This window comes from Anopheles maculipalpis, chromosome 3RL, assembly GCF_943734695.1.
Source record: "Anopheles maculipalpis chromosome 3RL, idAnoMacuDA_375_x, whole genome shotgun sequence".
Classification (NCBI taxonomy): domain Eukaryota; kingdom Metazoa; phylum Arthropoda; class Insecta; order Diptera; family Culicidae; genus Anopheles; species Anopheles maculipalpis.
Window position 1 is genome coordinate 48,958,026 of NC_064872.1, and position 13,830 is coordinate 48,971,855.

The 13,830-nt window shown below is 41.7% G+C and overlaps 2 protein-coding genes across 2 annotated transcripts in view; one reads left to right on the plus strand and one right to left on the minus strand.

Annotated features, from left to right (window-relative positions):
• The window catches only part of LOC126563108 (ras-related protein Rap-2a), a 30,129-nt gene extending 20,368 nt beyond the window's left edge, over positions 1–9,761 (plus strand). The window contains exons 3-5 of the mRNA XM_050219725.1: positions 6,244–6,381; positions 7,221–7,338; positions 9,521–9,761. Coding sequence (XP_050075682.1) covers positions 6,244–6,381; positions 7,221–7,338; positions 9,521–9,678 — 414 coding nt within the window. The 3' untranslated portion in view covers positions 9,679–9,761. The remainder of the gene's footprint in view (positions 1–6,243; positions 6,382–7,220; positions 7,339–9,520) is intronic.
• LOC126561367 (SLIT-ROBO Rho GTPase-activating protein 1-like) overlaps positions 1–13,830 on the minus strand; it is a 118,779-nt gene that overhangs the window by 73,998 nt on the left and 30,951 nt on the right. The window lies entirely within an intron of this gene.

Sequence of the window (13,830 nt, forward strand, 5' to 3'; positions counted from 1 at the left end):
CAATTCTATTCGCGATGCTGTTTGTTGTGTGGTGATGTCGCGAATGGTCACCAGCACAGCTCTTAGCTACGGTACACACGGTTCATTAGAGATCGTTCCATCCGGACTTGAGGTAGAAGCGAGATAGGAAGAGATCAACTTCGTTTCCATCCATTCGATCCCAATATGCCATCCTCCCCTTACTCCCTCCCTCCTTTCGAGGAGTCCGCGAAAAGGAGCAGCACATACATACGCACAAACTGCTGCACCATGCTGTCGATCTTTGGCTCTTTGTCACTTGTCACTGGCAAGTTGTCGACCTTCGTCTCTGTGTGACGCAGACTAAATTGTACGTTTTTTTTAATATACTTTTCTGCAGCTGAATGCTAATGTACTAGGCCAGGCCACACTACTGGGTGTAGAGTGACATCCATCCTGCGGACAACCAACCGCCCACATTGTTCTGTAACAGTTTTTGTTCCATACAACCCCGATTTTTTAAATGTTGCCTTTATCAAACTTCCCATAGTTCAGCATTGTAACGGTGAATGATCGTCTTTTCTAAACGTCCTACGTCGCATTTGATCTATTTTACAAATGCCGCACAGAACCACCACCACCACCACCACACGCATATCTCGTGAATCAATAAGCGGATGTGAGGTTAATATTGTTGGGATGTTTTCAAGGGCATTAGTTTGTTGGACACGCATCGATAGTGATGTGAAAGTGACTGGCGTTAACAAATCATTGCCAATTGAATTGCCAGTGAAGCAAAACAGCATGTTACGCTTCATATGCGAGCTTTACAAATGTTTGTAGTATTGCACTTTTGCTTATTTGTACTAACTTTGGTTTTTAAAATAAGTTGTTTCATTTTGTATTGTGTTGGTAAACAAAAATTTACCGTATTTAAAACTCAAATTGTTTGTTCTCTACTCTCCCTCAAGTTCTTAGCAATAACGAAGTCAAATCTTTATTTGTGTAAAAGTGCTTAATGTCAAACCATCAAGCAGCACGAACACGAAGGAACAAACTCAAACCATGCCAGTACTTCGATGGGGCAAAATGTACATGACCATCCAACCAACACGCTAAATTGTCAAAGAGAGAGACACCGATACGATCGAATACCGGAAGGAAGGGTGGTTAGCCAACCGGGCAGAGAATACATAAATGCCAATAAAATGGAATAAATAACCAGAAGATGTCCATCAATAATAATGGTTCCTGACGAAGGAGAAAGAAGGAGTAGTGGCGTAGGAGAAGCAGTCAGTCCTAGAGTCTGTGAAGAAGCGATAAAAAAGTCGTCGTATTCAATATTTCACACACGATCACGTCTCCTCCAATGAAGGTTTGTCACTTCCGCTTTGGAAATTGACAGAAAACGTTAACATCACGACGGCCACAGAACGGAACATATGTGTGTGTGTGGGTGTGTGTGTGTGTGTGTGTGTGTGTGTGTGTGTGTGTGTGTGTGTGTGTGTGTGTGTGTGTGTGTGTGTGTGTGTGTGTGTAACAAAGTTAGAGTCAGCACTGGTCTCTTTAGGAGCACTAACACAGAATAACACTCGGAAGCAGTTCAAATGGTTGATGTAAAAAAAAAAACGGCCACAACAGGAATGACTCGGAATCGGTTGACCACTTAAAAGTGCATTGAGCAGGTGTGCAGCATCGCGCTAAGACAAAATTATGATTATTTAAAAATAGTCCTACAAAAACTTCAACATCGCTTTGTGACTTGATTTTACAAAGCAGGGCCACCCCCTGCTCGACGTTCCGGATGGGATTCGAAACCTGGGTCTGGTGTGCGAAAGACCGGCACATATTTGCCCCCGATATTGCGTATCACAGCATTATTCCGGTTTATGAAACTCAAGCCCAAGCACTTGATATACTGAGGTACAATCTGGCGCCAATTAACATAGATTAATTATCGTTGGTAGCGTTACGTTTTCCGTTATTTCGTCAGAACGAAATAGTCTGATGCTTAACGGCGGGCAGTAGCGAGGCGAATTCGTAGTCTCTTTCGCGTGAAACCATCGTTATTATAGAGGAGTTACTGTGCGACGCACCGACAACCAACGGACGTTAAAGCTGTAATTAAACGAACAGCGCAGCTAATGGGGATGATGCGTGTTGTGCAACTGATAGCAGAGCATCCAACATAATCATCTACTCCAAATGCGTCACATGATGCCATGCCCTCGGTCGGTGGTAAATCCACGCAGCAATGCGTAGATGTCGCCAAATACCATCTTGGGAATAGGAATCTTTCTATAGTTTCCGCTATAGTTGGGCATGACAAACGCAACTGCTTGCTACTGACCTTGGGATGGTAGCCTTAACCCAAAAATAACACTTTTTGTTTCCGAATTAAAATGGATTGCGTGAGAAGGCGAGTTGAAGTGTGTGAGGACTAACCACCGATCGTAACGTCTCCGTGTGCACCCACGTGCATCTGGTGAACCTGTTGTCTTTGAAATGTATTCACACCAGGCCGGGTCTGAAACATCTTCTTCCGTCGAATAATTTCGTGACTTCATCGGTCTATCGCGTGGGTATAGTCCGAAAAGGGGAGATTTTTGTACAATAATAAACATCATCAGCAGTATCGATTCAACAGGACCAATATGAACCAATATGATCGTCAAGAGTTGTGGAATTTGGAATCAAAAATGCTGGAAGTATTGTATTATTTTTTCCATTAAGCTTTAAGTTTTACATTGCATTAAATTCTGAGCTAGAACGCCTGTACATTACCCATCACTGACTTCCTTAATCCACGTGCGAACCGATGCGACTCGTCCGTACACACCTGGTAACTGACCGTCCTCCGCACATCCTTTTCCGCAAAGAAACAATTCCAATCAATGTGTTTTCGTAAGCATCACGCCCTCCCGTGTGACAGTCCACGCACAACATTCGCGCCGTAATTGTGCCAAACGATAGGTAAGCTGTCTGGCAAAGAGCATCATTAACTAGCGCTACTACATCAGCCGCTCGCAGCCGGGTTTAGTGTGTCACCTCTGTCCACTAACCATGCACATTGTGCCATCCTGAAAAATCCCATCTTTCGCAGGAAGTTGGACAGGGCTTCGAATGTGTCAAGCGCTGTTCCATCTTGAGTAGCGCAAAGTCGTAATCGAATGTGGCCACACATCGTACAGTGGATGTCGGATGGATTCTGCAACGCTGATGAGTTGTCCTTCCCGATCGTGATAAGTGCTACCAACTCTCACCGTCACATTCGGTGCTTTAGATGAGCTCGCACATTGTCCCGCTGTGACCGCAAAGATGAACACCGGACAACGATTGTACCGAATCTTGAAACACGGGATGTCTGCGATTTCGATCTCGTGCCCGCCTAGAATGCGTTCATTTGACTCGCCGGAAGTCCAATGGGATTGTGTCGCATGGTTTTGGGTTTCCTGCTGGCAACAGCTTTAATGCTACGAATACAAATAAGAATGCAAACAATCATAACGGAAGGAATGGAAATTACCATTTTCAAATACTTACTCTCCAAGGGCAATGTACTGAGGCCAGTATGGTTGCAATTGTTACAAAAACATCCATTTTTAATGCAATGATGGCGCTCTGCTGCAGAGATTCTTGTTCAATGTCTAGCTAAATGATTAGGACACTTGCATTATTTATAGCTGCAAGAAGGGTTTATGGCACATTGATAACGATAGTGTATAATCGAAGAAAAGAGAACAAAAACCACCACAGCATTGAGCAATTATTAATACACAATTAGTTGCATTGTTGTCAGTAACCCTGTACCACAACAAATTCCGTTTAAGTAAGGAGAATAAGTTAGTATTAAAGGCTTTTTTTTACTACACGATAAGATAATCTAGCTCGTGACAAAGGCATTTGCATTGTTTGTTGCCCTAACAACGTTAACAGATTTGGAATTATCTTGCCCAAGCAATATCAGGTTGAATCGTTCTTTCGGTCTTTAATTTAAGCTTAACGTACGTATCACACACAGTCTCTCGAGGCCAGCAAAAAGTCCTGCGAAAAAGTGGACATTTATTGGTCCACTTGGCCGCATATGCTTGTTGCTTGCTCGAACGTTCCACCTACAGTACTGGACAAAATAATTCATACGCTTGAACTATTCTTTCTACAAGCTCAATATTTCCTTCAATGTAATAGTTACAACAATGCTATCTTGAGGAAAGTTGTTGCCCTATTATCAGGCAATAATGTTGTAGAAGTGATGTTATTAGAATTACGCATGACTTCCTAGATATATGCCATCTTTCAGGATAGGATGAGGATCGGCATGGACAAAATAAATCATACACCAGATGCTTATATCAAATATCTCCTTTTATTTTTGAACCCTTCCTATTTGGTATGACCACCCTTTTCCTTCAGTACCGCTTCCAATTGATGAGGCATACTTTAACGAGATTCCGTAGATATTCTGGATCAATTTTCTCCCACGCTGTTTTCAAAACATTAAAATAATGGTCTTGGTTGGAGATCGATGTTTTGTCCACTTTATCGTCCAAATAACACCACAAATTCTCTGTCCAATTCAAGTCGGGAGATTGGGGTGGCCATTCGAGCATCTTAATTCGGTTAGATTTGAAGAACGCAGTTGGTTTTTTGGCCGTATGTATGTGGGGTCGTTGTCTTTGTTTCTAGGCCAGTTTTCAATAGTGAAATCTCCACATTTTCAATCTGCGGTCATACCTGCCGGCGAACTTTTTGGCAAATTCCAGTCCCTTCCGTTTGTTTTGCATGCTTATGAAAGGGCGCTTCGATGCCAAACAACTGTTCAAATCACTCTCGTTGAGGCGCAGGCGTATGGTACGGCGATCGACATTCAGATTCATCGTTTCCTTAATTTCCCTGGAAGACAACCTAGGGTTTTGCTTCGCCATCCGAATTATTCTCGCATCATCACCACGGGTCGTTACGCGATGACACGTTCTTGTCCAGATAAGTGGTGCACAATTCCAAAGGATTCGTGTTTTTTCCCATATATGCTGCACAGCTCCAATAGAAATCGAATACTTTTCAGCAATTTTCCGGAAAGCAGTTTCTTTTTTTTGCGATCGCTTATAACCAGATTTCTCACATCGAGCGAAATTTGTTTTCCTGACATTTTACACATTTCATATGTAACGCAATATTACGAACCACTAGCTTTCCAGTAAAAGAGCTGTCAAATAAGCCACAGGGTTGCTAGTTTTACAGTGCTGCCTGAACGTTTGTCAATTATCATGGCAAGAAAAAAAGTTTTTTAAGTGTATGATTTATTTTGTAAGCAAACCAAACGGTAAAAACCAGCTGTTGGCAATAACAACTTTTTGTATGCATATAAAGCTATTTTAAATATTTTTCTCTGCAATACTTAAAACTCTATGTGAAATACTATAATTCTTCCGAATAAATCATAGTTATACTCCTCAAAGAGCATTTTTACTTTGCGCGTATGATTTATTTTGTCCAGTACTGTACATCTAGTATTGAGCTGTATCTTGTGGTCTAATAGGGGCAACTCGAAGTGCTCCCCTGAAATGTCGCCAAATTGTTCAGCACAGCAGCAGGTCATCATGCATTTTGAAGTGCACACAAGTCCCTCTGGAGAGATGAATCCGGAATGCAAAATTGAGCTTTGTCACGTGTGTGCCTCGTTGTCAGCTTTTTGCACCTGCATATTAGAACCCAAGGTGAAAAGGTACTGCAGGTGCAAAGTTCAAGTATTTTTGCAGAATTTGCTCTACCTTCTTGCTGAGTAACTTGTTTTTATTTTGTCTTGGGTGCGCATTTTTCTCTAATCCATACGTCAAACGTAGATTAAAGTTCCTCCAGGTTCATGTTTTTCTTCTATATCGGATCGAAAACAGTGGCTGAAAGGTTCTTCCTTCTTACCTTCCCTTGACTGTTTGGATTTTCTATGTTTCAAGCCACTGTTTACATTACATCTTTTCTACGATACGCACTGCTTCAAGAGGGGAGTTGGAAATTCGATACGAGTGAAAGCATTATGCCTTTATTGGCTGCCAATTTCTTTTGAACTTTTGCACATGTGTATGTGTCTTTTAAAAAAATACAATTCCGGGAAACAGGGCTTGCGGGTTGCCACATTTGCCTGTGTCCATATTGAGTGACTAACAGCTAGTTAGGCAGGATTACTTAGGGTCAATTGTAGCATACGAACGCATAGCAATATATGGGTAAAAATCGATCTAACCATGTTTGTAATAATTGTATTTTCCTTTTTTTTTTTGTTTGCAGGTGGACAATTCTCCTTGTGTGCTGGAAATTCTGGACACGGCAGGCACCGAACAGTTTGCCTCGATGCGAGACTTGTACATCAAAAACGGTCATGGCTTTATCGTTATGTATTCCCTAACAAACCACCAGACATTTCAGGTAGGTACAGTATAGCCCAACGTGCCCAACTCTCTCGCTCGCTCCCTACGTCTACGATAACGTTGAATAAACACCGGCGTCATCGATGTACTACTATGCCCAGATCCTGTGCTTATATGCATGATGTGCTGCTCTCTGCAGTATCTAGACTGATCGTGGAAGAAAAAGCGATGCAAATTCCCTTTAAAAGATATGTAAAACGTTGCCATGTATTTCGGTGGTATGCTTTTTCCTATTTCCGATCCATTGCCACCGTTAAAGCACGACCACAGACTTCTGATCTCCCTTGTGGTGTGGTGGGGGAAGGTGAATGCTTTCCGGAGCACTTATTGTGCATCATCATTCTTTCACTTGCTTGGTAGCTGAAGCCGGTATACTTCAACCCTATGCATAAACATGACTGTTATGTGTATGGGGGGGTTTTTTTTTTCTATCTGTATTAAGGACGCCACCGTCTGGTCATCAATCGTTTGTTTTCTGCTATATTTGCTCTCAATGTTGCCTCATTTGTTTTGTACATGGTTTGGATGATTGTCACCCAAGCCCCAACCCCAGACGATGACTAGCAAGCAGCAAGAAAACAATCACAGCCCACAAACATCCATCGAGGTGTATAATTTGCAGCATAATTTTATGAGCATAAAACGAATTATGCTGATTTGGTTTTGTTATAATGTTTTACATTCATCTATTATCCTGTGCTTGCTAACATTTGCATTTGCCTTGCAGACCATTGCAATGTGTTTGCAAGAATGACGTAAAACCTAAAGATACTACTTCAACACCTTCGACATATTGTATTTTCGTACAACGTACTAATGGTTTCCTTTCCTTTGCAGGATATCGCAAGTATGAGAAATGTGATCAGTCGTGTGAAAGGTAGTCAGCCAGCACCAATCCTCCTAGTCGCCAATAAGCTAGATTTAGATTGCCAAAGAGAAGTGTCCACGGCCGAAGGTGAGTTTTATCAGCTTATTTGTCGCACCGTTCTAGCCTTGCGTTCTCGTTCATCAGCGGTGTATGGGACAAGTTTGTAATCAAAAGAAACCCTAAAATCCTCTTACGAAGACACATACGTGGGAGTTAGCATGCAGAAGAGGGGGGGGGGGGGTTATGGTTAGCTATAGCCTTCAAAATGTTTAAATCCGACCGGTTTCGGTTGTTCTCCATTACGAGCACTTTACACACGTCGTCATCAGACCGTAGTCGCGCAAAACAGTATTTTATGCGCCATAGCGTTCCCTTAGGGTTTTCGTAGGGAGATAAATAACGTTTCTATCATATGCAAATCGAGATCGTATGCATCTGGTTAAGTTGTGACTCGTACATTTGAAGGAAATTAATACAATTAAGTCCTCTACTAACGACACGCTACACGTGTAAAGCCATTGAACGAACACTACCATTAGGTAGCTGTAAGTAAAAATCCGACACATCGTCGGAAACAGTTGTACTAAGTGGTATTGTTGTTACTGCCATGGAAAAGTGTGTTCGTTTTTCCTTTTTCGATGTCTGCCCGGCTGGCTGCCTGCCTGCCTGCCTGCCTGTACGAGTCAAGCAATGAAATGGCAGCTAAATTTAGCACTGTGCTGAGTCAATCTGCACCATGCACTTAAGAAAAATGGCATCAAATATAAAGCAGTTACCTTCCTCGGCCACAATAACTCATCACCAACCCGACCTACCTTGACCACACGCACGAATCCATGGATTGGATAATGCTATCGATGCCGGTCTCTTGCTTAGTGTGCCCTTGGTCACTGGGGCTCGTGTCTCGAGACTTGGCTGCTGGGTGTTAGTAAAGGGAAACAGACAAAGGTTTGTTCCTTTTTGTCTATTGCCTATGCACTTTGCTGGCAGAATGGCCCATCCCTCTCTCCCTCTCTCTCTCTCACTTCGCTTTATTTATTTCATCGATCCCAACATTTTTGTACAGTACGGAAGTGAGAAAGCAGCACCAACCGGCAGCCTCCATCATACTGTGTTGTGTGTGTGTGTGTGTGTGTGTGTGTGTGTGTGTGTGTGTGTGTGTGTGTGTGTGTGTGTGTGTGTGTGTGTGTGTGTGTGTGTGTTGTTTCAATTATAATAGTAGGATTGCGTGATGAGTGCTGGTTGATGTGTTGTTGGGCTATAAATAATTCCTTTTATCCCGCCACTGCTCTCACATTTTTTTCTGTATGAAGCTTTTTTAAACACCACAATTGGTGGCCACATTCGGTTAAGATAAATTGTTGCATAGTATTATGATGTTTGCGCGTACAACCTTCTTCTTCGTGCGATTTTTCCACGACTTTTAACGTAAACAAAAACGTTGTGCGCGCACAAGATGTGGCCACACTGAGAGCATCTTTTCCATGTGTGAATAATGCAAAACACGCTACAGGCACGAAATTGTCGGGTCTTAAAAAGGGAGGTGCAATGAACACGCTTAAGGACTTTCTGTGGGGCAAATTAATCATAAATCGAAGGTTAATTTGCACTGTTTTGAACTATGCACAAACTGGTTTCTAAATGACGTACAGAAAATTTTACGGTGAATTATCTCCATCTTATCATTTGTTGTTCTTGCGTTTGCATCTTAAAAGCAACTTTGTACGGCGTTTTCATTGTCTTCATCTTTCTGAGCCTTACAGATTAATCGATCATGAAGTAAGATCCTGCAATAGAGATTTGCTTAGAAAATTCAGTCGATCGATGCTGAAGTCTGTTACGTGCCTCGCCTCTATAGACGAATTACCGCGTTAAAGATATTTTTCGCTCGAACGTCATCAACCGCGCAAATTTTCATCTTGTCTAGGATGTTTTATCATTTGCTCTGACGGCTGGGGATTGAAGCTTCCCGAGGATAAAATCAGTGGAAAATAAAGCCTTTGTTTCTTCGTATGTATCTGCCATGTTTATGGGGTTGATTGGTTAGAATGTCTATTTAATAGATGAGAAACAAAAGACAGTCACAAGGATTGCTGGTTGTATACGACAATGCACGCATCGTATACAAGCAGCAATGTTCCACGATTGTGCGGAGGATCATACTATATTGGTCACAGGAATCCGAATTTGAATTCCTTGCAAGGTGATAAAGACGCAGATCATATTGCACAGTAACTAATGTTTTCCGTTCCGTTTCTTCTCACCGTAGGTAACGCCCTTGCGGAGCAGTGGGATTGTCCGTTCATCGAAGCATCCGCGAAGGATCGCATCAACGTGAACGAAGTCTTCGCTACCGTCGTCCGGGAGATGAATATGACCTCCGAAAAGCGTCAGAAGAAAAGTTACTGTTGTTGTACATTATTATAGAACTGGCATTAAGTCTAATTTTTAACCTAATTAATAATAATAATAATTAATAAAAGAAAAAAAAACATCAAAATACACACACACACGTAAGCGACAAGGGAAGAAGGAAACCGCCGAAAGGAACCCACATACAGACATATGCAAAACAACAAACACACACGAAGCTTAGGGATTTAGGAAGAGGGAAGGCAGACACACAGATAGTTGCGAATGGTGCGAAAAGTTAGGCTGTTTCAACCCCTCAATCCCTGTATACCCCCGTGTTAGCTGGTGCTGTGTGAAGAAAATGTAGCTTCTGCTCTCACCGCAGCCCGTAATGATCGGTAGCAATTATTAGAGTGCGCTCGATCGGTCCGAACCCTTTGTTCAGATCCGATTGGGAACATATTGCCCATGCTTCTTGCTGCTGATGTTGCTCCCTGTTTTATTAGGCTCCAATTTTCTTCTTTTTTTTTTGGTTTTAATTTTTAGTTTGCAAATTTTTGGCACATTTTAACACGTGGTGCGGTGTAGTCATCTCGCTGGAATGCTACAATAGCGCCACCAGTGTAGTAGGACAGGACATGTACTCTGTACAAAAGGGGAGCAGCAGCTGCGTGGGCAATAGTGAATGACTGAGGAGGACATGAGGAAGGTGTGTTGTAGAAAGTAGCAGCATGCGTATAGTTGTTGGGCATTTGAGGAAGCTAATGGATGTCCCGGACAGCTTCCGGGAGGCGAATAAATAGTAGTTTACGTGTGAAGATGAGAACTGTAAATGCTCTAGTTTTGTGTGACTGTATGTGTGTGAGTGTATGTAAGCTAATCGAAGGCATCCCAATGGATGCCTCTACGGCGGATAAAAGCACTAAAGGAAGCAGCGCGTACAGAAAAGCGAAAAAAAACTAGGGAAGCGAAATTAAATATTACATGTAACAGATAATAATTATTAGTAAAACTAACAACACACACACACACACACCATTATGTATATGTGTATGGGCGACGTGTAGTAGAAGGAATGCGGCAATAGCAACACAACAAAACATGAACGAAAGATGAAACAACAAACAAACAAGACACACAAACACACATATATAAACACCCGTTGTCCCCTTCCTCCCCCTCTATCGAAACCTCCAATTTTTCACCTCAATGGCAAATGTGGTATAGTGTGTATACATATATAAATATTTTCTGTGCGCATTCCACTACCAGCCATCACACAACCACCATATCGTGTGTGGTAGGACGGTAGGGGAAGCGTATTGGTAAAGGTTCTAAAATGCCACCACCAGAGTTAGGACAGGATGAGGAAACGAAGTGCTACACAAGGAAGAAGCGCTACACAAGGCGGAAGGTTCTCAAATTTTTACAAAATATTTTACCAAACACAATGGGAATGAGACTGCAAGTGCACCAGAAAAGGCTGGGTAGAAAATTTAACATTTCATTAGAAAGGAACAAACAAACAAAGAAACATACCAATTCCATTTCTCTCTCACATGCAGACACACACACACACACATATGCATAAAAACAGAAATTCGGAACAGAAACGGATCAATTTAATAGTTAAAAAAGTGGTTCCGAAATGCCGGCTGTAAGAATTTAGGAACAGAACAGGCCTCACGAGTAATTATTATTGCACATGAACGGGAACTATACATCCGTGACAGCAACAGAAAAAAGGTTATTCGGTTTGGTAGTAATGGTATGCAAGGATAGAATGGACGGCATGGAACCCTTCTTTAAGCGTACTGAGGGCACAAGACACAGATGGATAAGGGATGAAGGGTTTTAGTGTTTGTTTATCTTTCATTCTTTTTGCGTTGCTGTTGTTCGCGTAGGCAACATCGATTCGATTCATTGCTATTGCTTCTTCGCGTGTGTGTGTGTGTGTTCCCCATTGCACTCCGCGTTGTCTTGAGTCGCTGCTTAATAATGTAATCTTTGTAGACGGTTTTATGTAATATGAAAATATGTGCCATTTCACGATGGCCTGGTACAGGAAGCTTCTTCCCTCTATACTTCATTCTTTGCAAAAATGCTCTTCTATGCTGCATTCCCCACCTGGGGTAAGCCGTCGCCAATTAGGCAGGTCGGGTGTATGGAAGTGAAAATTCTGGCTCCTTTTGCTTTGTTCCTAGCAGAGGAACCATCGGTCGGTTCGTCCTGTTGCTGCACGTGGTGTGACGGACGGTGTGCGTTGACGATGCCAATGTGATAGCGAATGCTACGGAAAAGTGAAACTCAACGATAACTTTCCCACCACATCACAGTGGGCCATGCAATCGTGGAATTGTTGTTACGTAGCGGAAGGTGCTTAGCAACACTTGGTAGCAGAAAGAAAAGCAAGATGGTTGAAAATTAGTAACAGCGAGCCCTAGGTTAGTGGCGCGGGAGCGAAAACGTACCGACGATGTGTATTGGAACGCGTCCGTAGTTGTTTCGTCCCTATTTTCTCTACCAAGGTACGTACACCAAAAACAAAAATCAGAAAAACAAAAGCGAGCGTAAAAAATGATCGAAAGATCGGCAGATATTAATGTTCTATCTACGAAAAGCGGATGAATGAAGGAAGCTGGAAATTCATTAATAGCAACACATGCATACATATTATTAGGCGTAATTTAGGAAAGAAAAGGAAGAGCGGATGGCTCTTCCCTCCCTGTGCACTATCCCGGGAACGCAAAACACATCCTTCGCACTAGAGAAAGCTGTAGGTGGCAAGAGTAAGGAAGGGATCGCGGATCAATAAGAAACAGACTATTTTTATCGTATCAAATTTTGTATACACAACCCAGGCAGGAATGTAAAAAGGAAACTATTATAGTGTGCGTATGCGTGTGTGCGTGTGTGTGAAGCAGGGTAGGGATGGGTAGTGAGGGAGAAGCAGATGGTAAGATGGCTTACCTGCACTAACCTGTGCAGCCCAGCGTCAGGACACATTTCCGCGCAAGAGGAAGCACGCACTTGTGGAACAAGAATGGATGGATTTTGAGTGGAAGCGTGAATTGAGGAGGAGAAGGGTAGAAAATGGTACGCTAAGTTACAATAAAGTAAAATGTACGTGAACTGTAATTTTTGGAACATTGGTATAACTTTCTTTTATGGTGGAAATGCATGTTAAAGAAATTCGAAGTCTATTCTTGTCCTTGCGCTATCTTCGCATCGATTAAAATAGAGGCAAGTATCATGAACTCACAATACACAATATCATAATATAATACATAATACACAATATCACTTCGCACATACAACTAAAGTTACCTTCGTTTACATAGTATTTTAGGCATTCTTGAGAAAAAAAACATTAGCATCAGCGGTATTAGATAAGAAAGTCCGATGGTTCGACGAAAAATAATTAGAACTATGGTAAAAGTTATCGAAAAAGAGCGTCCCAGGCAACTTAGGGAAGAGATTGGTTGACATTGCTACTATGTTGAACTGTTCTTTTAGCAACTGTTCCCTGCGAGATTGTAAGTTTCCGTAGTACTTTTATGATTTCATTCAGTTATTCTTCACATTCTTGCTTTGTATAGTTTTTTCATTGTTTAACGATGTTGTTAAAGTATGCATTTTCAATTTTCAAAGTATAAATTTCATTGTTGTGAGCTTTGCAGGGAGCTTTTGTTCCACAGTGAACTTCCCGCCTGTGACTAACTCACTCTCACTTCTGCTCAGCGATCACTACGAAAATAACTGCATCAACTTCTTACCTGAATAAAAACTTAACATCGAGTTGAGTTGATCACTGAAGAAGATGGAAACGTTTGTTCTGGTGGTGGTTGCTAGTAGAAAATAATCCTAAAAATGTTTTAAAATTTTACATTTGCTCTTAGGGTACATTTAGGGAACGACCGACAAGTTTTACAAAGAATATCAATTTATATTTCAACACCATTCATCATATTAACCGAGTATGCCCGGGATAAGGCAAGGAATAAGGAGCGAATGCCTTATCAATATGATTATAGGATAATTAATTATAAATAAATAAATAAACCATTCATCATTTTCATTTTCAGTTGTTTCCAACAATGCGGATAATGTAGTTTGCGAGCAAAGGTAGGCAAGGAATACTCTTATTTACAGGGTTTCGATGCATATAATGGAACTTTTGAATGACTCAGTGGAATTTTCATATTGTGGAATTTCACATGAAATTAG